Source organism: Onychomys torridus, chromosome 21 (genome assembly GCF_903995425.1).
Source record: "Onychomys torridus chromosome 21, mOncTor1.1, whole genome shotgun sequence".
NCBI classification, from domain to species: Eukaryota; Metazoa; Chordata; class Mammalia; order Rodentia; family Cricetidae; genus Onychomys; species Onychomys torridus.
This window is the reverse complement of record NC_050463.1, coordinates 24,006,496-24,030,238: the sequence shown is the minus strand read 5'-3', so window position 1 is coordinate 24,030,238 and position 23,743 is coordinate 24,006,496. Positions and strand designations below refer to the sequence as shown.

At 42.2% G+C, this 23,743-nt stretch overlaps 1 protein-coding gene across 1 annotated transcript in view; it reads right to left on the bottom strand.

Annotated features, from left to right (window-relative positions):
- Hnrnpll (heterogeneous nuclear ribonucleoprotein L like) overlaps nt 1-20,698 on the bottom strand; it is a 35,593-nt gene extending 14,895 nt beyond the window's left edge. The window contains exons 1-7 of the mRNA XM_036170636.1: nt 19,874-20,698; nt 11,798-11,916; nt 7,801-8,038; nt 6,843-6,928; nt 6,057-6,153; nt 5,897-5,969; nt 625-696 (exon numbers count right to left, since the gene is read on the bottom strand). Of these exons, the coding sequence (XP_036026529.1) occupies nt 625-696; nt 5,897-5,969; nt 6,057-6,153; nt 6,843-6,928; nt 7,801-8,038; nt 11,798-11,916; nt 19,874-20,281 (1,093 nt within the window). The 5' untranslated portion in view covers nt 20,282-20,698. The remainder of the gene's footprint in view (nt 1-624; nt 697-5,896; nt 5,970-6,056; nt 6,154-6,842; nt 6,929-7,800; nt 8,039-11,797; nt 11,917-19,873) is intronic.
- Between the last annotated feature and the right edge of the window lie 3,045 nt (nt 20,699-23,743).

Below are 23,743 nucleotides of genomic sequence, written 5' to 3'. Positions count from 1 at the left end.
AGATTCCACCCTCCTGAATGCTTATGGGAAGCTCCTTGTCTGTGTATCCTGCATATTGGGCATTAACAGCTTAGATGCAAGACTGTAAAACATCAGAAGCCAACTTCTGCCCTCCGGGGTTCTCCCATTGTGCTGTAAGCCTGTATTTAAGACCTCCTCCCTCCTTCAATAAACGGCACTCAAAAAAAAAAAAAAAAGGAAAGAAAGAATTTGAAAACAGCCATGTCTAAAACAGGAAGTGGTGATGGTGTCATGGGCCTATGAGGATGCTGGATTAAAGTCTATCAAATTGAGCAAACAGGAAAATTGTACACTATGTGAATTATCTGTCAATAAAGATCTTATTTAAAAAAAAAACAACAACAAAAAACCACTAAACCACAGGAACAGAAAAAAAAAGTATGTTCAATTCCCCAACCAATTTATTTCAAGGATTATTTAATGTATCAATATCCTAAGAAAAAAGTTTTGGACAACATTGTAATGGGCTGATCTCATATCAACTACATCAGGTGATTAGGAAGCTCAAGAAAAATACAGATAAGAAATAGGGCATTTGTCATCAGAAAGGCAAATATTCTAATAGTTGATCTACACTACCTTCCTTCTGCCTTGACAACTTACCATAGCCATCATGTCTAAACGAAGAAGGATGATCTCCCAAAATGGCTTGTCTCTGGCGACCCTTTCCTCTATCTGACACAAAAGTAGAAAAATGGTTTTAACAATTTTGATCCAAGTACTTAACAGACTTTTCACATGGGAAACACCCATTCAAAACATCCATATATTTCATGAAAGAAATATTACTCCTGGTTAATTTTAAACATCCATCCATATCCAATGTAAATACAAACACCGAAAGTTTAAGAAAGTAATTCTATCTAACAAATGCCACTGGAAATTATGTTTTTGATAAATGCCAAATACAATCACACTTTCAAATTTAAAAAGATTAGATGCTTTGCAGGAAGTGAATTGTACACAATGCTAGAGTTTGACACTGTACACAAGTTTTTACCAATACATGTCTTTAAAACAAGCTTGTAAGTGCAGTACTTTTGAAAGACAGTACCTGAATCATACTATTAGCTTCAACAGCAACACATTTTCAAAGTGGGCTTCTTTCAAGAAGTTTCAGCATAAGCCAACAACAACCTGTATTACATGGTTTCACAATCAGTAAACACAGAGTATTTTATATGTACATACACATATTTACAAACACCTACTGACTTGAGAGCTGAAAATCTGCACATCACTGGCTTATGTTGTATCATAGATAGGTCATTTTCTATCGACCATAACATCGAGCAGAAGTATGAGCAACCTTCAGAGTTTAAATATGCCAAGATAAACCTAACCAAGGGGGCTACATTATTGGATGAGACTACAATACTCTTAATTTTTTATTTTAGCTATATTTTCAAAAAAGGCATGCCAATTTCCTCAAATCTTAGTTGAGAGTATTTTTTTTTAAGAATTACTTCCAGGTTTCCAAAATAGGACTTCTATTGCCAGTTCACAAATTTCAAATTCATGTAATACTTTTAGAAATTTGTTGATCCAATTACAGTGCTCAAAATATCCTTAGTCACCTGAACAAACAAGGTTTGTGGAAGATGAGAAATACTTACTTTCACTTCAGTCTAGAGAAGTTTATATTTAATTAACTATTCTAACCACACTATCATATCACTGGAAGGGATTGAAGAGGTTCATCTAGTTAAACTTTTATTCCATATTAAAAAAACAACCAAACAACAAAAACATTCTCCTCCCTGCTCCCCCTCCCCCAGACAGGGTTTCTTTGTAGTTTTTGGAGCCTGTCCTGGACTAGCTCTGTAGACCAGGCTGGCCTCGAACTCACAGAAATCCACCTGCCTCTGCCTCCCAAGTGCTGGGATTACAGGCGTGCGCCACCACTGCCCGGCACAAAAACATTCTTAATAATCCCTTTTGGCCACTGCTTAACTAATACCAGCAATAAGGTATTCACTCTCTCTCTTTATATTTATAGAAAACCTAAATTTCAAGAAAATTACTTTCTATACAGAATAGAAATTGACCCTCCATCCACAGTCTAATGTATTTAAAACCTTACACTTAGTACTTAAAACACTGACCTCACCTCAACTATTGCTTCTCCTGGCTAAAAGAATTTCTTTTTTCTTACATGGTTTCTAGCATTTCCCAGTGTTTGTGTCTATTCTCTTAAGTTAATCCAGTCTGCTGATCCCTCAGATATTGTCTCCTCAAGTAGATCCCACCAAAGACTAAATTCAATTCCTTATCTCTTCTCAAAACCATAATGTTTTCACGGCTTAAGTTTTACTGACAGTTAAAAATATGTTACAAAGAAAAGATTCCAATTAACCACTAATTTGTTGTGTAGTTATAGAAGCCCACAATCTTCATACGTAAAATAAAGAGAAGATGGGTGTGTGTGGTAGCACATGACTCCCAGCACTCAGGATACAGGCAGAGAGTGAAACCTCATCTCAAAAAAAAAAAGTATTTCCAAGATATCTTTCAGCCGTATATTTTTATTTAAAAACATCCACTACCAAAGATAAAAATCACATAAAACAAAAAGGAACAGTAAAGTCAAACATTAAGCTTATCAGTCTATAGTGTTTTCTTAAACTCTGTATTCAAGTAAAATCTGATAAATGCTATGCATTTTCGTCTCAAAAAGGTACACATACATACAGTATGTAAATTTTGTGTAACATTTATGGAAGGGTTCCCTGGAGTTCAAGCTAAGGATTCTTTGTAATAAAATGTAATCAGGGTTTTTTTGTTTCGTTTTTCTGAGACAGGGTCTCTCTCTGTAGCCTTGGAAACTCTAGAACTCTCTCCAAATCAGAGATCTGCCGCCTGCCTCTGCCTACCAAGTGCTGGGAATAAAGGCGTGCACCACCACAGCCCAGCTTGTAATCAGGTATTTTTAAATAAAATTTTTTAGAAAATTTTATTTTATTTATTTTTTTGAGACAGGGTTTCTCTGTGTAGCTTTGCGCCTTTCCTGGAACTCACTTGGTAGCCCAGGCTGGCCTCGAACTCACAGAGATACGCCTGGCTCTGCCTCCAGAGCGCTGGGATTAAAGGAGTGCGCCACCACCGCCAGCTTAGAAATTTTATTTTAATGAGGATTTCTTTAGTAAAATTTCTTCAATAAAGATATATGAAGATTCTTTTGTCCTTTTATTTATTGTTTTGTTTGTTTTTGAGACAGGGTCTCATATAGCTCAGGTTGACTTTAAACTCCTGATTCTTTGCCTCTACTTTCCAAGTGCTACGATTATAAGCACACACACCATACCTGGCTCTCCATAAAGGTCTTTGGGAAAAGGAGGTCAATAATTTTAATGATCTGTCGATCAACTAAAGCTTAAATCACTACAGAAACTATGTTTATAAACTGCAAGTCTAGCCAGAAAGCTCTGTCAATAAAAACTAGGAAAACAAGAGTATTTTTTGCCTTAAAAGTATAAATATAAATTTAATTCCTTTAATTATATCTCTATTAAATATCTACTGTACACATTTCTAAATGGATTATCTAATTAGAATTGCATGAATAAAAACTAAGCTGGCTTTGTGTAAAGTTCAGACCTTTTAAAAGAACACATATATGGGCTGTAGAGATGGTTCAGTGGTTAAGAGCACTGGGTACTCTTCCAGAGGACCGGGGTTCAATTCCAGCACCCACATAGCAATTCACAACTGTCTGTAACTCCAGTTCCAAGGGATCAGACACACAGATATACATGCAGGCAAAACATCAATGCACATTAGATAATTAAAAATAATACATATAAACAATGTTAAAATGTATAAATGCTTCACTGGGCATGATGGCACACACCTTTAATGCCAACACTAGAAAGGCAGAGGCCCGCAGATCTCTAAAGTTCAAGGCTACCCTGGTCTACAATGCAAGTTCCACGATAGTCAGGGCTACAATGAAAAACCCTGTCTTGAAAACAAAAAAAGGGGAAAAAAAAATCTACAAATGCTTCAATATATAGTAACATAATGCAGCCCAAGCTATTTCAAACGAGTAAAACCAAATGTAAGTTTTCAATACTGTCGGTGGGCAGAAACAACGAGAGATTTCTCATCAACCATTTGTCTTGTTGTTTGAGTTCCTAAGGATTTGTTTTCCAGTACTGGATTCTACTGCACCAAACAGAGATCAAGCATATTTCCCTAAGTATCAAAACTGGGGCTCTAACAAAGCCACATTTTACAAAACAAACCTATTTACAATTCCATGCACAGGATGAAATGATTCCCTGGAAATTGAGAGCTAAAGAAGCCAATCACCCCAAAACGTCAAAGGATCTGAACATGCAAAGGATCACAGTTTTATTCTTTCTTTCCCTTGGCTGAAGTACATGCACTCGAGTATTCACTGCTCAAGACATTTTGGATGTTATAAAGTTTTTCAAGCTGACTTGTACAGACACATTCATCTTGAGTTTTTCTAACATGTGGTTCAAACATTAATATTGTAGTTGAGATGTAGCCAATACTGAAGCCCCCTTGTTTTTACAAGATCGACATTTTAATTTGTATATTCCAGAATTACCACAGTTAGTTGAACAATTTATCAGTGAATTCTATGCTCATAAAATTTAGCATTTATAGACTATTGGTGAAAAGGCATTTCAAATGAAATGCTCTTGATTTTCAGATTTATCAGATTTAAATATATTCTTCCTTGAAAATGACATGTTACTTTCAACTGTATTTGAAATGTTCATTTTTCTGGTTACACAAATTAACATAAGTGAAAAACCTTAAATTGTTACAAAATATGACAACTTATAAACAGCCACTTTACAAAAATCAAACCACAGAAAAACATCTTTTACATATAATGCACCTTTTCATTTGTTAGACTCTGTTCAGTGTTCATAATTAGGAAAAAAAAAAAGTAAACTTAAATGCAGCAAATGTGCACTTTTTTTGTGCTGAGGATCGAACACAGGGGCTTACGCATGCTAAGTACATGCTCTATCACTGACCTGTTTATCCCCAGCCAAATTTACACCTTTCTAATCCACATTAAATGTTTAATGTTTGTGGATTGGTTGAGCATATAAATTCCCAAGACCTGTAGATAAACTGACCCCTTGTTAAAAGCCAGTTAACAATCTAAGTCTAAGCTGAAAACAGTTACATCAATGGTCAGTGAACTTTACAACATTGCAAATCTCTAGTTTTCATAAATGGAAAATCTTAAATTCTACAACTGAAACCTTAAGGGAAATCAAATCAGTATACATACAACTTGAATAAATGGGCACAGTCTATCATGGTGTTCATTCCATGCAAGTCTGAAGTACTGTTAAATGTCGTCCTTTAAAAACTTGGGGTGATGGTGCATGTAGTATGCAGTCAAGGTGAGTTGCGAGTCTGAGTTTTTCAGAGGGCTTTTTGCTGATGCCGATGTTGTGCATGATGAGGTGTAGAGTCAGCCTGCCGGAGTCCTCTATCCTTCTTAATGCCTCGTCCAGCTTGGGGGAAAAGTCCTTTCCATAGAGAAGCAGTGTGCGAGTTTGCAGTTTGTAAGGAATGTTCTGAATCAGTTTCCTCTCCTCCAAAGAGAGAGAGCTGCTTGGAGAAATGCAAGTCCTTGAACTGCGGGCGTGCCTGTATGTGAGGGCTCCTTGTTGAACTAAATATAGTTAAGCTCAGCACATACCAGTAGGGGGCACTAACGTCCAAGGTTAATATCCAGCATTACACGGACTTTTGCAACAAAAGCATTCAGCAACAAGACTTTCATTATAATTAACTAGCTCATCTCAGAAAAAAGAATGTAACTGCTTGTAAAAATTTCTCAGCAGATCCAAGTACATTCTAAACTTCATGAGATACCTACCTCGTCTTCCCAAATAAGGCTTAGTGTAGTCCCAACTGTCATTGTCATTCCTAATCACATTTAGACGAGTTGGCTGTTGAGAGTGAAGACGACGAGTAAGTTTAAGTTGAATACCCAAAGTATCAGTATCTCTTCAGTAGTGCTGGAAAGGAATGCTTACCCTTGCATACTCGATTTTTAGTGTGCAACATCCAGCATATATATCAGCTCCATTGAGTGCTGCTTTAGCTTTTTGGGCACAAAGAACGGACTCAAACATAAAGCTCTATTAAGGAAACATGGCTGAAGTCTTCCTCAATTTAGTTGTTCATTCATTCCCAAGGAACTAAAATGATAACCAAAACTAACAGTGTTTCTGGAAATATTTTCCCAAATAAAAGTCTAAATAAATCTTTACTCATAAAGATTTATTTTAAAGACAGAAAATAGAACACCATCAATGTTAACTACATTAATCCTTCCAAATCATTAGAAGTACTATAAAGTAGAGCACGGAGCAGGTTCTATCCTCTGAGTGAAGGGCAATCAATCTACAACCTGCAAACAAAATTATTTTGTTCTCAAAGTAAGAATAGGGCCAAGGAAGTAACACAGTGTTAGAGCACTTGGCCTTGCATGTTCAATCCCCAGTACCTTAATGGACTACTCTATGGTACCAAGTTATTTTTACTAAAATAGTGAAATTCCCTACAATACTGCAGTTTCATTTTTTAAATGTAAGTAAGCAGGATATGGTGGTGCACACCTTTAATCTCAGCACTCAGAAAGTGGGCAGATCTCTGAGTTGATTACCATCTCAACATAAAGGAAAACAAAGTAACAAATTTAATTCAAGAAGATTGCTCTAGCAGGAAAAATGCCACTTCCCTAGAAATACTCAAGCAGAAAAAAATATGAATTACAAACACTTCTATACATCAGTAACACATTTACAAATAAAGGATATTCAACCATTGCTTGTATCCCATTTCTCTTGAATATAACAATACGTTGTACTTTTCCAACAGGGTTGCATACTGTATATAGAACATCCTATGAATAGAAAAAAAAGAATATTTCATTTTTTATATTTAGAGAGACATTAAAACTATATTCTATTTTGTTTTATCTAAAAAGTAAAAATTTACAGGTATCATTCCTCTTAATTAGTAAAGATTTTTTAGGGGATCTAACTGTGTAGTCCTAACTGGCCACACAGACCAGGAGAGCCTCAAAATAAGAGATCTACCCACTTTTGCATCCTGAGTGCTGGAATCATAGGCATGTCCCACCATACCCAGCTAATAACCACATTGTTTAAAACGGTAAAGTGGGGCTAGCTCAGTGATTCTCAACCTTTCTAATGCCGCAATCCTTTTAATACAGTTCCTCATGTTCTGGTGAATCCCCAACTATAACGTTGTTTTTGCTACTACTTCATAACTGTAATTGTTACTATTATGAATCATAATGTGAACATCTGCTACGTGAGCCCTGTGAAAGGGATCATGACCTACCAGTTGAGAACCACTGGGCTAGACGCTAGGTTAGGTTTGCAGCAACTGAGCAGCTAACAACCATCTACAACTCCAGTTCCAGGTGCTCTCTTCTGGCCTCCAAGGGCACTGCACATATGTGTTGAACAGACACACAGGCAAAACACTCATACACATACAAACATACAATAAACATAAATCTTTCAAACAAACAAACAAACAGCTAAACATGTTGTTGCACATCTTAAATCCAAGCACTTGGGAGGCAGAGGCAGGCTCTCTAAGTTTCAGGCCAAGAAGGTCTAGGCCTGGTACAGTAAGTTCCAGGCCAGCCAGGGCTACATAATGAAACCATGTTTCAAAACAAACAAAACTAGTTGACAGGTAAGAAAACTACAGCCAGGTTAGTTGTTCTACTACAATACATACCACTGTGATTGGATAGAGAGGATTCTGAATGGAGAGCAGGAGGACTTTGTTGCCCCCTGACGGGTCATCAGTGTTTCCTGGTCGAGTGATCCTTTTACTTGTAGAATAGTTGAAGAAAGCCTGTTGGCCAGCAATGTACACAGGCTCATCTGCAGCAAATGTCACACACTCTTTGGCACTATCTACATGTTCAAACTCCACCAGAGCCTGTCGTTTAAACGGCATCATCATCACATAGCTGAAAGGAAGAAATACCAATACAACATCACTTAGTCTGTCAAGTGAAAGCAGACTTCAATAGCCCCATGGTGGAAAGCGTATTCAATCATGCCCTACTCAAGCCCAATTATCAGTCCCTTATATCCCCATCCCATGCAGTATTAGAAAACATCAAGACACAGAAATTAAAACTCCACACAAGACGACCAAGCAAAACCATAGTTAAACAGCAGAAACTATCTGAGCACGGTAGAAAAAGCTGTAATCTCAGCACTTGGGAAGTGAAGGCAGAGGGGATTACAAGTTCAAAGCCAGCCCATCCCAAAAGGAAAAGAAATAGCAGAAATACCCACACAACAGTAACTAAGCATTAACTGTTTCCATATTTGTCTTATTAAAACCAAATGGAAGCAACCATGAATTGACCCAAGTTCACCTGAGTAATTTACTCCAAAATATTTTAAGTCTGTGCAAAGACAACGACTAGGAAACAACCATGGTTAACTAGAGTAGGAGGATGAAGTGTTCATCCTTTGAAGGTTCTGTATTTCAATACACAAAATGGATGATAAACGGAGCAATCCCAGCATTCAAAAGATGGAGCCAGGAAGATCTGGATTTGAGGCCACCCTGGCCTACACAGTTGAGTTCCTGACCAACCAGAACTACTGCACTGTGAGGACAGAGAGACAGAGAGAGAGACAGAGAGAGAGAGAAGGGGAGGGAGGAGGGAGGGAGAGAGGGAGAGAGGGAGAGAGAGAGAGAGAGAGAGAGAGAGATATCGAAATCACAGAGCACGTTTTACAATAGGAGAAACAGCATATTCCTAATGGATAGGAATAAGAACTTTCAACTGTCTTGATATATAACCAACATGGTTTAATCATGTCAAAAAAAAAAAAAAAAAAAAAAAAAAGACAAAAAACACCAGGTATGATGGCGCTCGACTTTAATCCCAGCACTCAGGGATTTAAACTAAGCCTGTGACTCTCTAGTTCAAAGCCAGCCTGGACTACAGAATGAGTTCCAGGACAGCCAAGGCTGTTACAGAGAAACCCTGTCTTAAGATATAACTTTATATCCTCAAAAGATAGAAACAGAGGCTGGCACGCAGCAGGTAATAAGTATATGTTGACCTTGGAGGCTGGTTAGCTATCCCCACCCACATCACTAAAAAGTAAACAGTGAAACAGTAAGGTCCAGGATTTAAAGCTACAGCAACTCTAAGTACAAAATATAAATTAAATCCCAGGAAAGAACACATTTCCTCTAGAGATAAATTCTCCAATAAAGTTCTGAAATCTTTTACATATAAAATAGCAAACCCTGGAATCAGACCTGTCATTTAAAAGTAACTAAGGCGGGAGGGCAAGACGGCTCAACAATGAAAAGCACCCGCTACTCTCACAGAGGACCAGAGTTTAGTTCCCATCACTCATATGGTAATTCACAACTCTAGCTCCTGGGGATCCAACACCCTCTTTTAAGATCTCTCTAGGAACCATATATACATGAAGGAAGACAAAATACATGTAAACAAATCTAAAAAGAATAAATGTCTCTCATTCAATACATAAATTTTGTCACCAAGTCAAAAATGGCCCCTGGAAACAGAGCAATTAAAAACAAAGGTAACTGGCCTGTTAGAGATCTGGTCACAATAAAATTGCCTTCTAAGTTTATAAATTTACGAACTCAAGTTCCATTTGCTTTTGGGATACCATCTCCCCCCCCCCCCCCCCCCACCCTGGGATACCATCTTACAAGGACTCCAATTTGTAGTAAGGCTCATTAAGGAAGGGAATGGCTCAGCTGCCTTTAGCCTACCAGCTGTGGGTGGCTTAAGACTTCTGTTGGTCTTTTCTGTGTAGAACTCACAGATTGCAAGCCCAGCGCCACTTAGAGATCTTTGGAAACAGTTAACTCTGCAGTTCACACAATTGAGCCTGTATGATAATGAGTATTCAGAGATGGGTAATGCCTGGGGGGCGCTCACCAACCTAAGACAGAAAGCCTGTGTGGCCTGGACAGGTGTCTCCATGACAGGTAAGGTGACCTGCTGACATCCCCACACAACCTAAATCAGAAGCTCATTTTTTAATAGAAGGGGGAGACCTGTCGGGCCCTGCCACCCATTTTGGGTAACTTGCCTTGCTTGCTGACCTTGACCTTGATATCCTCCCTATGCTAATTCCCTACCAGATTCCACCCTCCTGAATGCTTAAGGGAAGCTCCTTGTCTGTGTATCCAGCATATTGGGCGTTAACAGCTTAGATGCAAGATTGTAAAACAACAGAAGCAAACTTCTGCCCTCCAGGTTTCTCCCATGGTGCTGTAATCCTGTATTTAAAACCTCCTCCCTCCATCAATAAGTGGCATTCGGCATTCAAAAAAAAAAAAAAAAAATGCTTTCTAGCTGGGCAAAATGATCAAAGAACACACCTTTGATCCCAGCACTCAGGAGGCAGAGGCAGTTGGATCTCTGTTTGTGTTCAAGGCCAGCCTGGTCTACAGTGAGTTCCAGGACAGCCCTCTCTCCTTGTTTGTTCGAGAAAGTTTCTCTGTGTAGCCCTAGCTGTCCTAGAACTTGCTCTGTAGACCAGGCTGGCCTCAAACTCAGATATCTGCCTGCTTCTGCCTCCCAGAGTGCTGGGATTAAAGGCATGCACCATTACTGAGACTGTCTCTTGAAAACAAAAACAAAACCAAAAAAAACAAAAAACAAAAAAACAAAAAAACAAAACAAAACAAAACAAACAACAACAACAACAAAAAACCAAAAACCTATACCCAAAATAAGACATTTAAACTAGAAGCAAAGTCAAAAGTACCCAGGACAGTGACTTTGTATAAAGGACAAAAAAAAGGGAGAACTTAAATGTCACAGACATTTCAGCATGTGCTTAAACAGCCCAGTGAACCAATTCTTTAAAAAGAATGAAGAAAGGCCAAACAGCAAAAAAGAAATGCAAGGGCCAACTCTATTGAAATTTTTACCTACAAACCTGTTGGATGGCAGGTGATATGTCAACATAAGCACCTACTAATCACCCCAGGAAGGTTAAAACTTAATTAATCGTAATTAAGGCTCAGTGGCAGATTGTCTGCCTGGCAGGTGTAGTGGGTGTAGTGTACGAAGCCCTGAGCTCAATCCCTAGCAGCAGAACACAAAACACAGTACTAACAAGCTTACAAGTTCCAAAGGTGGGTCTGGCACGGGGGCTCACTGGGTAAGGGGACAATCTGAGGAACTAACTTGATTTAATCCCTGGACACACATGGTGGAGAGACTCGATCCCCTCAAGTTGTCCTCTGACCTCCACGCACCATAAGTAAATTTTAAAAGTTAAAAACCACCCAGCAGGTGGTGGTGGTGGACACCTTTGATCCCAACACTTGGGAGACTGAAGCAGGAAGAGTTCCTTCAGTTTGAGGCCAGCCTGGACTACATATGTAAGTCCAAGACAGCTAGGACTACACAGAAAACCCTGTCTCGAACCACCCCCCAAAAGTCAGAAAACAAAAAAGGTTCCAAAGATGGCAGACACCTACAATCCTAGCACTCAACAGACTGAGACTTGATGAATACAAGTTCCAGGCCAGCCTGCCCTGCACAGGGAGGAGCCCCCAACTCAAAAAATGGCGGGGGGAGTTTTTCCCCACAGAAAAGCACACACAGGCAAACAATCTATACAATGCTGAATACCGACTAGAAGAAATCCAGCAAGGCTTGTTCTCCCACACTCTTTCCGATGTCTTGAGTCCCTGCCGTCCTTACCATATTGTCCCAAATTTCTCCAGCGCCTCCACAAGGTCAGCTTCCACCACCGATTCACAGAGCCCTCGGACATGCACAACAGGGGAGACAGAAACTTTATGATGACTTCCACCTCCTTCCTAGAGAAGAGAAACAATGTCCAGTCAACTTCAACAGTCTAAACGACATCTTTCAGTAAACTCTGCGTGCACGCGCGCCTGCACGTGCATACACACACACACACACCTCACATACACACACAATGACAAGCCAAATTACAATTCACAAGTCAACAAAGGACCTGAAAAATAAGATAAAATGAATGTTTGATTTGAAAATCATATTTCTAGTAAATTTCCAACCCCTCCTCCCCAGCTTTGGTGTTTTCAAGACAGGGTTTCTTTGTGTAGACTAGACTGGCCACAAATTAAGAGATTCACCTGTCTCTGAAATTTTTATTTCTAAAAAAGAGTGATTGAGAACAGCACATCAACTCAGTAAGTAAAAGGCACAAGCACCTTGCCACCACACCTGACACCAAGTCCAATCGCCAGAACCCACACACAGTAGACATAGGGAATTATTTACATGCACAAAATAAATTTCTTTAAAAAGTATTCAAGCGGTGGTGGCACATGCTGTAATCCCAGCACTCGGGAGGCAGAGGCAGGTGGATCTCTGTGAGTTCAAGGCCAGCCTGGTCTACAGAGCAAGATCCAGGAAAGGTGCAAAGCTACACAGAGAAACCCTGACTCGAAAAACCAAAAAAGAAAAAAGGAAAAAAAAATTGTATTTAAGCCAGTAAGGGAGATGTCGTAATAGGCAATGTTTGATTTACTAAAGTATGTAGGTGGTGAGCTCATGAGTGCTTTTTTTTGTATACCTTTTTGTTTGTCTTACATATTAAATAAAGTAATAATTTTACAGCTTTTTATTTCATAAAATACTCAATACTGTTTGTGGTTTCCCCCCCTTGGGGGGGTTTTAGACCTGCATTTCATATCTGGATAGACACTTTTCTCCTTAAACTACAAGAAATAGAGTTGTGGGCATCATGACATTTCATCACTAAATAGCTCAACATTCTTTTACTTAACCTTTACCATTTTCATTAAAAAAATTATTCGATTAGACAAATCTGTCTTCATATTTCTGCAATTGTCCATCATCTGACTTCTAACTCCATTTTTTAGTCTATTATAAAATTTACCTTCTATACTCAAGAGATACATCAATGCTAATTCCATTAAAAAATCTTGGATATAAAAAAATCTGCCTTCTGAATTCAGCTCTGTGTCTCTAGAGTCTCCTCTTCCGGTATCTTGGCAGTAACTTTTGAATAGGCCTTTACCTTTGCCAGTTTCTCTCTAAGAATTGCCCATCATGAATAATGACCATGACTACAGTGCAAAAAATGGCTAGTTTTCAAATTGGTCTTTCTCACAAAAATGAATTACAGACCAATTTTTTTAAATCCCTCAAAAGAATTCACTGTCTACACCGAAGTCATTCCCAAAAGCTGATGGACATAAAAATGTTACTGCTCTGCTTTGGTCAATGTATTACATACAAATTATAACTGTACCCCATAAATATATAATATTGTGTCAAGGAAATAACTTTTTTTTTCAAGACAGGGTTTCTCTGTGTAGCCCTGGCTGTCCTGGAACTTACTCTGTAGACCAGGCTGGCCTCAACCTCACGGAGCTCCGCCTGTCTCTGCCTCCCAAGTGCTAGGATTAAGAGTGCGACAGCCACTAAGGCCTAGCAAAATTGTTTAAAAAAAGAACTTATAAAAGAAAAGCTAGAAGATGCTAACTATAATACAGTATTTAGGGGAAAGGTAATTTTTCTCAATCTCAAGGCAAAAAAGCACCTCATACCCCTTGTACCCAATCAACCATTCTTAAATTATCTTGGTATTTCTCTAGCTTTAATATATTTCCCATACATACTCTTCTGTTTGAGATAGGATCTCACTATGCAGCCCTGGCTAGCCCAGAACTCATTAACGTCCTTACTGCTAGGAAGTATGCTGCCCTGCCATATCTGATTCCCATCTCTATAATACAAAACTTTTCTTTCTTTCTTTTCTTTTTTCTTTTTTTTTTTTCAAGACAGGGTTTCTCTGTGTTGTTTTGGTGCCTGTCCTGGATCTCGCTCTGTAGCCCAGGCTGGCTTCGAACTCACAGAGATCTGCCTGGCTCTGCCTCTTGAGTGCTGGGAGTAAAGGCGTGCACCACCGCCTGGCACAAAAACTTTTCTATCATTCATTTTAAAAACTTAAAATTCCAGTTATTCCCAACTGAAAAGGTGACAATCTTTTCAAACTATATTTCTGCCACTCCCTCCAAGGCTTAGTTTTCTGTCTTCCCTTCTACCCAAAAGTATTAACTTTTTCTTTAAAGACAAGCTCTCATACATCCAAGGCCAGCTTCAAACCTATGTAGCAGAAAACAACCTTGAACTTCTGATCTTCCTGCTAAGATTATAGATATGCACTAGAATACCCTGTTCATGTGTCACAGGAAATCACACCCACAGTTTCATGCACAAATTTAGCCATATCCTAACCATTAACACTATTCTTAAATCACTTTTTTTTTCAATTTGATATATATGTGACAAATCCGAAATTTTCTGCAGCAGAGCCTTTTACCTACCTTAATAATTAATAAAATCATTATGTATTATACATGTAGTTGTGGCATCAAGGAATACACTTCTCTCATGCTAGGCAAGCATTCTACCACTGAGTCTTACAGCATTATCCTATTACCTGATTTCTAAACTAGTGGGTAAATCAGTATTGATAATCCCTCCATATACATAAAGACCCACAATTCCATCACTCACATCACCGTCATTCACAGTTCAAAGCCAGACTACACACCTACTAATACTTTCAGCATGTCTTCTCAGGCTTAAGGAAGCATTTTTAATTCTTTTCTCCTATAGAAGCGCCTTTCTATTTCAAATTCTTCAATAGCGAGGCTCTCTCCTGTTCTATTGTATCTATCATTTCCCAGCCTGGAAATAATACTCCAGGTGTATATACTCAGGCAAATGCAACCACCCTTTCAATATACATGTGTTCTTTTACAATTTTCCAATCCCTTCTGTAAATAAATTGGGTCAAACTCTATAATGAAGGCTCAATGGGTCCCCACTAACAGTCTCAAGGTTCGTCTGGTCATAACCATGCTAAACAGCCATTCAAGGGCAGTCTCAAGGACTAATTCTCATAAGCCAATCAAATTGCTTTTTTCTACATTGCTATAATCTTTCATTTGGTTTTTTGTTTGTTTGTTTGTTTTTGTTTTGTTTTTTTTGAGACAGGGTCTCTCTGTAGCTTTGGAGGCTGTCCTGGACTAGCTCTGTAGACCAGGCTGGACTCAAACTCAGAGATCCACCTACCTGCTTCTACCTCTTGAGCGCTGGGATTACAGGCATGCACCACCACCGCCCGGTTTTTTGTTTTTGTTTTTTTTTCCCATTTGGAAATCTTAGGGGCAACCATTTCATCTAACTGTCTTACTACCTTACGAGTCTACTTTATTAAGATTTGAAAACCCTTGATAGTTACCTCACTAGCAAACGAATTACCTATGATTTTTGGCTCTTTGGGCATTTTTCTTTCCTTTTGGAGTTTTCTGTTTGGGCAATTTTGTTTTGACTGCTCTTCTGACAGTATCTTGGAGCCCAAGCGAACCTCAAACTCACTATGCAGCTAAGGCCAGCCTTTAACTACTGATTATCTTGCCTCTTCCCCCAACTGCTACCCCATCCCTGACTTTCCTTGGCTTTCTGAGACAGTCTGTTGCCTATGCTAACCTCCAACTCATCCTCCTCCTGTCTCTGTCCACTTAGAGGAGTATTAGAATTGCTGGTATTAGACATGTGCCACTGTACCTGGTTTTGTTTTGTTTTGTTTTGTTTTTAAGATTTATTTCTTTATTTCATGTATATGAATGAGTGCTCTATCTGCACGTATGACTTTATGCCAGAAGGCATCAGATCCCACTCTATATGGTTGTCAGCCACCACGTGGTTGCTGGAACTGAACTCAGGACCTCTAGTGGAGTAGCCAATTCTCTTAACGGCTGAGCCATCTCTCCAGCCTCCCTGAATTTGTTTTTTAAGATACAGTTTCACCATACTGCCCAGCCTGGTATTGATCTCCGAGGCTCCAGTAATCCTCCAGACTTTTAACCTCCTGAGTAGCTGGGACTACAACTGCCTGCTATCACTCAATCCTTGATTTGCCTGTTTACTAATGGAACACAACATCTGAAAAACTGGATCTTTAAAATAAATTGGAACTCCATCACTATTTTGGGTAAATAAATTGGTTTTGGTAAGCGAAGCCCTAATATTTGAAGGTCTAGTTTCTTTCTTTAAATTAAAAAGATATAGAAACTAAAGAGCCTGAAGATTATGCCTGCTAAATTTAAGAATGCTACTTAATGGAGTATGAGGGCTGGAGAAATGGCTTAGCACTTGCTGCTTTTGGAGAGGACCCAGGCTCAGTTTCTAGTAAAACACAGTAGCTCACAACCATCTGTAATACCAGTTCCAGGGGGTCTGAGGCCTCTTTTGACCTCCATGGGCAGTAGGCATGCACATAGTGGCATACAGACAAACACACAACAAAAAAATTAAATTGGTCAGGCATAGTGGCACACATCTTTAATCTCAGCACAGAGGAGGCAGAAGGAAAGTGAATCCCTGTTGAGTTCCAGGCAGGTTAAGGGTATACAGTGAGACCCTGTCTGAAAAATAAATTTTAAAAATCACCAGCTAGGCGGGCAGTGGTAGCTCATGCCTTTAGCTCAGCACTCCGGAGACAGAGACAGGCAGATAGATCTCTTTGAGTTCGAGGCCAGCCTGGTCTACAGAGATCCAGGACAGGCACCAAAACTATCACTGAGAAACCCTGTCTCGAACCCCCCCTCAAAATCACCAGCTATTTATTCCAAAAGAATAAGTTAACTATAATACATAGCATGAACCCCTATAACTAAGCTTTGTTCAAGAGTGTAAAAAGGGAATCAAAAACCCCAGAAATTTTTGCTCTATGAAAAGTACCACTAGACATTGAGAAGTATCTTATTTGTCCAATCCAAACCTTTCAAATCAATCCATCTCAATGCCATCCTCTCATTCTCCTCTTTCTCCTTCCATAGTGTCACTATGGAATTCACTATAGTTCAAGTGGCACAGCACTGCTCCCTCCCCATCTCCACCTCTTCAGTACTGGAATTATAGGCAGGCACCACACCCAGCCTTCATATTTCTCCACCTTCAAACATGAGACCACTGCTAGGAATCCAGTCCCATTTTAACTATCCTTACTCACATTCTTCTTCAAAATTAGTTATTAAGTCATGAAAGGTCAAACAGTAGGAACCCTTTAAATCTTACTTTTCACTTCACCAATTTCCAACTAGAGTTGAAAAGAGTTATCACTGTACCTAATCTGCACTTACTCTCAACAGTCTGACCACAGATGTCTTTCTTCTATAGGCTAGGGACCACTGAAGTTGGGCTAAACATATTTCAACATAGCAGAGCACTAGACTCCACCTTGGTAATAGTAATTTTATTATGTACATGTTTCCTAACTACAGTGACTTCAAAATGGTACTGAAAATTACAAGGAAAAAACTGAAAAGGGAAAAATGAGTCTTCATTAAAGTTCACATCAGCCCATCAATTCTAGTGTTAAATTTACAAATTAATTTATTGGAGAGGAGTGTTGTTAGGGTCAAGAACAGTTACACATGCTAGTCAAGCACACCACCGAGGCCAGCAAGCTTCAGCCCTAGCTCCAGGTATTAAGTCAAATGAAAGCACCTTGCCTTAAGCACTAACAGATGACCAGCAACTTGAATTTATAACTACATACATTAGTTCCTACCTTGGTCATTTAAAAGTTGTGCTAACTAGTTAACTACAGCTTCAAGTAAGAAAAGCTTGTACAGTTCAACTTTCGTTATCTTATAGACTAAGAAAACTGGAGCAGCAGTTAACTGACTTTCTCAAGGTCACAGAAATTGTATGCTAAGTAAGACTAGATCGATCTACCTCAAGCCTTTGCCCAATGCCATCTCCACTGTTTGATTTATGTTAATTACCTATTTCTCCCTAGCATTCAAAAATAACCTATTCTTGAAAAAAAAATTGTATCGTGTATGTGTGTGTATGCACATGTATAAGTGTGCACACCAAGGCATGCACACTCAAATCAGAGGACAACATCCACCATGTGGGCTCTGGCAGTTTTCCGGCATTAGCAAGCACTCTTACCTACTGAGGCATCCATCTCTTCTGCTAACTGTTTTAAGTATCTTTCCAAGACATTTAAAAGTACTTCACAAACAACCAAGGCTTTTGGCAAAAGAACCAAAACTTCACTTATAATAACCCTATTTTCAACTCTTACAATAGTGGATTGTGATCTTAAGAGTCTCTAAGAAAACCTTTATTCACATTCCCAAGGTACATTTTGAGTATTTCAAAAAGCTTGACAGAAAAATCCAAAAATAACAACGAACTGCAAGGAAACTATGCCTGATCTTGGCCAAAATACCTTCAAGAAAATCAGTTGTGAGTTATAGCAAGAAAGATAAATTCCTTTTAAAAAGTGGTCAAATTTACTCATCACATTTCTTGTATCTAAAAACTCTTATCAGAATTTTTACATAAAAATTCAAACTGGGTCAGTGACATGGCTCAGGTGGTGAAGGTGCTGCCAGTGACCCAAGCTCAATCCTCAGGACTCACGTGATGTAAGCAGCTGTCCCCTGACGCCCCCCCCCCCCACTCGAATGTAATTTAAAAAACTCAAACGGACTGAAGAAAGGGCTCCTCCGAAAAGCACACAGTGCTCTTGCACAGCGGACCACAGTTTGATTCCCAGCACCCAGGTCAGGCGACTCACAACTTAACTACTTGTAACTCTATCCCCAAGGGATCCAACTTATGAAGCTGCCACGGGTGCTTGTTTACCCACATATGTAACTTTTTAAAAAATTTAAGCTAGACAAATAAAAATCCAAAAACTTCTGATTAAAAAGGTTGGAACAGCTTAATGGTGGAAGACGCGTCTAGCCTCCTAAAATGCCGCTAAGATTTGCTCTCAAATGTATTAAACGTTGAAAGAGAAGTCATCAGGGTAATTTAAGGGCTCCAACACCGGACAGAAACCGTTTGGATGGCTTTGTTTCCTTAAACTCTCCAGGAAACTGAAGCCGTGGGCTCCGCTGTTCACATTCCTTCCGTCTCCAGCCAACAACATTGCTGATAAGGCGGCGGATTCGAGGAATGTATTTAAAACACAGCTCTGAATTCATTTCCTTCTCGGGTGGGGACAAACTCGCGGAGTAAGCACACCACCAATGATGAACGCCAAGTCACTTGCGGACGTTTTACCTGAAAGCTGGGGCACACCAATACTGCGCACACTTTCTTTTGGGTAACATCTTGTAAGGAAAAACTGTCTTGAGCCACCGCCCCAAAAGTGGGCAGCCCAAACACGGACTCCAGGACCGCAAACACTTCTCAAGAGCAAGCCAAGAAGGAAAAGAAAAGGGAAAACACACACACACACACACCCAGCACGGGAACTGGAGTTTAGGGTCCCGGGGCGCCCTTGGTCATTTAGTCTCGCTGGGATGGCGCCCCGGGGCGAGGATGCTGCGGGCCGAGAAGAGGGGGGGGGGGGCTGCATCCGTGCGGGGATCCCGGCCCAGCCTCCCAGCCAGAGTTGCTCCACTAACAAAAGACCCGAATCCCGCCGAGGGCGCGCGCGGCTCGGGCTCCCGGGGCGGAAGCGACACCCGCCCTCCCCACCCCACCCCCGGCCCGCGCGACCCTCCCCAAGTTCAGGGCCCGGCCCCGGCCCCGTCGGCTCCGGTCCGGCCGCCCTGCCGCCGCCACGGGCAAATCGAGACCTACGAAACCCGATAAGAGTCCCCACCGACACGCTCCGGGGGCGGGGAGGGGGCATGCACGCCGCGGAAAGCAGGCCGCACCCCGCCGCCCCGGGCCCCGGACCCCGCGAGAAGCGGACGCGGCGCCGCCGCGCTTTGTTACCATGGCCTGGGGCATGCTCCGGGGGCCGCCGCCGCCGCTGCCGCCTTCGTCGCCGCCGCTGCCGCCTTCATCGCCGTCATCGCCTTCGTCGCCGTCCCCTTCTTCTTCTTCTTCTTCTCCTCCTCCGCCGCCCTCTTCTTCGCCATCGCCCTCTTCGTCCTCGTCCTCGTCGTCGTGGCCGCCGCCGCCGCCGCCGCTGCCTCCTTCGCCGCCGTCGCCGCCGCCGCCGCCGCCGCTGTCGCTGTCGCTCCCGGCCCGAGGCGTCGCTTCCTGGCGAGTCTCGCTCTCCTCCGCCGAGTAGACGATCTCCCCCTCCTCGGTCTTGAGGCGCTTGGCCTGGCTCTCGAACTCCCGGTCCTCCTCGTACGTCTCCTCCTGCGGGGAGGAGGAGGAGGTGGAGGAGGACATGGCGGCGGTCGAGGTGGCGTGGGAGACGGGCCTCAGATGTCGCCGATCCGTCCCCGCCGCCTCAGCGCGGCTCCGAGCCGGCCCGGCGTCCTCCAACGCCGCCGCGCGCTCCAGGAGCCCGTGGCTGAGGAGGGAGCGCGGGCTGAGGGGACGCTTCCCTTTCTCTCCCAGCCGGCCTCCAGCTTCTCCCTCCGCCAGCTTCGCAAGCTCTCCCAAGCCCCGGGGCGGAGCGGGGTTGGGGCGCGGAGGGGATGGGTTGCGGGGGGAGACCGGAACGCGAAAGTAAGGATGGGGGGCCCGGGCCGTGGCTTCCGGTCTTCCCTCCTCCCTAATCCGCTCCCCCGCTTTGACTGACTGCCGCCGGGCGGGATCGAATCCCTCAGCCCAGAGCTCCCGCCCTCCACCGCTCCTCGCCGAGGTCCCGCTTCCGATTGGCCAAGGAAAAGGCGATCTGGCTTCCCATTGGCTGGAGCGGCTGTTCGTCAACATTCCTCCACCCCCCCACCGCGCGCGCGCGGCTCGCCGGGCTTCGAGTCCCGACCGCGCAACGCCCGCTGCGCGCGGGTTCTGCAGCGGTTGCGCCCCCCCCCACACCCCTCCCCCGCCGCACCCCGCGCCGGCGGTTGGCGCTGTTAGGCCGGCGTGCCCGGGGAATCTGGGCCGGCGGCGCGACCGACGTTCGGTAGAGCCGGCGCTGCGGGTGTTAACCGCCTTCCCGCTGATTTGAATGCTTTTCTTCTCCTTTTTAAAAAAAGAGGAGGGGAAACCTCGAGGCGCCGCGCACACCGACACCCCCCCCACCCGGCCCCGAAAGTGCGTGTGCAAAAATTGCATCCCGTAGTTGACGAAACATTCGAGGGCGGCTGTTGGCAGTTAGGGAACGAATGTGGCGAGTCCAAGGAGACGACCCACACCCGGGCCCGCGTGGGTTGGTTGCATAGGTGCAAACCCGATCACCCCTTTGCGGGCAAGGCACGTCCAAGTCCCGGCTACAGTTAACGTGTTCTTCTCAGCCTTCATCTAAAAACCCCGCCTGGAGCCTCGTTCTTCCTGTTCTGGAGGATCCATTTCACTATCGGTCGTTTTCCAAAATAGGAACCGGTATCACAGGGCTCTGTTGGTTCCCAACCCACAGCTCACTTCCTCTGTGAAACCTAAGGACTGCTGTTCAGGGCTCAGTGGCTTCTTTTTGCAAAAGGTCTTTTAACACCTATCTTTAGAAACTAGGTGTGCTGGTGTGCTTTTTATCTTTGTAATCTAGTCCACTACAGTGCACCCCATCCCACCCCACCACCCGGCACCATTTCAGTGACTAATTGAGTGACCGACCCTTGGTAAATAAAGGTAGAGCATTTCTTTGCAGAGAGAAGCCTATCATTCCCTAAGTGCCCCATTACTTTAAACCTTGGGGACCTGCCTCAGATCAGTTGTCTGTGCCCTGCAGTCCTAAATGCGCCTCTTCATTTCCCAGCTGTGGGTTGTTTCCTGGTCTAGTCCGGTTTTTCCTCCCCCACCCAGTCATTTCTTCCCCAAGAAAGATACGTGTATTTTCCACTGATCGTGCTTTTAACATCTGCTATTTTCTCCTTTATACTTCGCATCGCTTAGCATTTCAGAATTCCAGTTCCAAGTGTTTCTGCACACCGTACAGCCAGCGGTGTGTGAGGCCACAGGCATACAAAAGTGAAAGTTAGAAATTCGTTTTTTAAATTTGCTTGTTTGTTTTTCGAGACAGGGTTTCTCAGTGCCTGTCCTGGATCTTGCCCTGTAGACCAGGCTGGCTTCGAACTCACAGAGATCTGCCTGTCTTTGCCTCCCAAGTGCTGGGATTAAAAACATGCGCCCCTGACACCCGACAGAAATCTGTTTTTAAATTTAAGATGTGTCCAAGGAGTTGCCCAGCTGGAGACAGATAAGGAAATGTCGCAGGTGAAAACTAGTGCATTGAGGAAATAAATAGCAGTAAGAGAAACGGTCTGCCTGTCCTGCTTACAACCATTTACGTTTGATTCAAATACCCCCTACCCCCAAAATTAAAGATGCAAAAGTTCAGGTCCAGGGCTTAAAAACCTGAAGTCTAAAAAGCCTAGATTTGGGGCTGGAGAGATGGCTCAGCAGTTAAGAGCACTGGCTGCTCTTCCAGAGGATCCAGGTTGGATTCCCAGCACCCATGTGGTGGTTCACAACCATCCTTTACTCCAGTACCAGGGATCTGATGCTCCATTCTGCCATCTCTGTAGACACCACACACCCACGTGGTTACAGAGGCATACATTCAGGCAAAACACACATAAAATGACTAAATCTAAAAAGTATATAAGTTTACAAGCCTGGGTTATTTTTAGCATTCTCTGTTCCTATTTAAGTATGTACATAAATATGTAAATATTTATTAATTTATTTTGGAGAATGGATGGTTTGAACGAAAATGGCCCCCATAGGCTTAGAGGGAGTGATGTTCTTTGAAGGATTAGGACGTGTGGCCTTGTTGAAAGAAGTAGGGGGGGGGGGGGGCTTTGAAGTTTCAGGAGCTCAAGCCAGGCCCAGTGGCTCACTCTTTCTTCCTGCTTCCTGCAGATTCAGATGTAAGACTGGAAACTACTTCTCCAGCACCATGTCTGCCTGCATGCCGCCATGCTAATAATGGACTAAACCTCTGGACACCTGTAAGCCAACCTCAATTAAATGGTTTCCTTTATAAGAGCTGCCATGATCAGAGTGTCTCTTCACAGCAATAGAATACTGACTGAGACACCAGGTCTCACTATCGAGCCCTAGGTAGGTGGCCTGGAACTTCCTTAGTAGGCCAGCCTCAAACTCACAGAACTCTATCCCTGCCCCCCTAATCATGGGGTTAAAAGCAATCTCCACTACTCCTGGCTCTTTGTCCTTTTTTATAGTAGTTTTAACATCAAAGACTGAGAAAGAAGGATGAACTAATTGTAGCTTGCTTGCCAGAGAAAATTTCTTCAGTGAAATGATAGTTCCCAACATGTTTTTATTTTTCTCAGAACAACAGGGAACAGGAACTATAGCTCACTGCAAGTGTGTCGGGTCCTTGGGTTGAATGCCCAGCACCAAAATAATTTTTTATTTAAGTTAAAGATGGTCTACATAAAACCAGGACAGCCAGAGCTATGTAGAGAGACTCTGTCTCAAATAAACGAACAAACAAAACAAGATAGTATTTCGTTTGTTTCAGAGAGAGTCTGGCTAATTAAATACACCATGCTGACCTCAAGCTCGTGTTTTTCCTTATTTTGCCTGTACTATCATGCCTGGCTGTTGTATTTATATTTTCACATAAAAGGTGAATTTTAAAAATTATATTCATGTCCAACTATAGCCTTATTGGAACTTCTACAAACTATCCAAATACTTATTAAAACATTTTCCATTTTCAAAGCCCAAAATTTCAAACTATGGATTATAGACCGAATTAAAATGGAGTTCTCACACTAA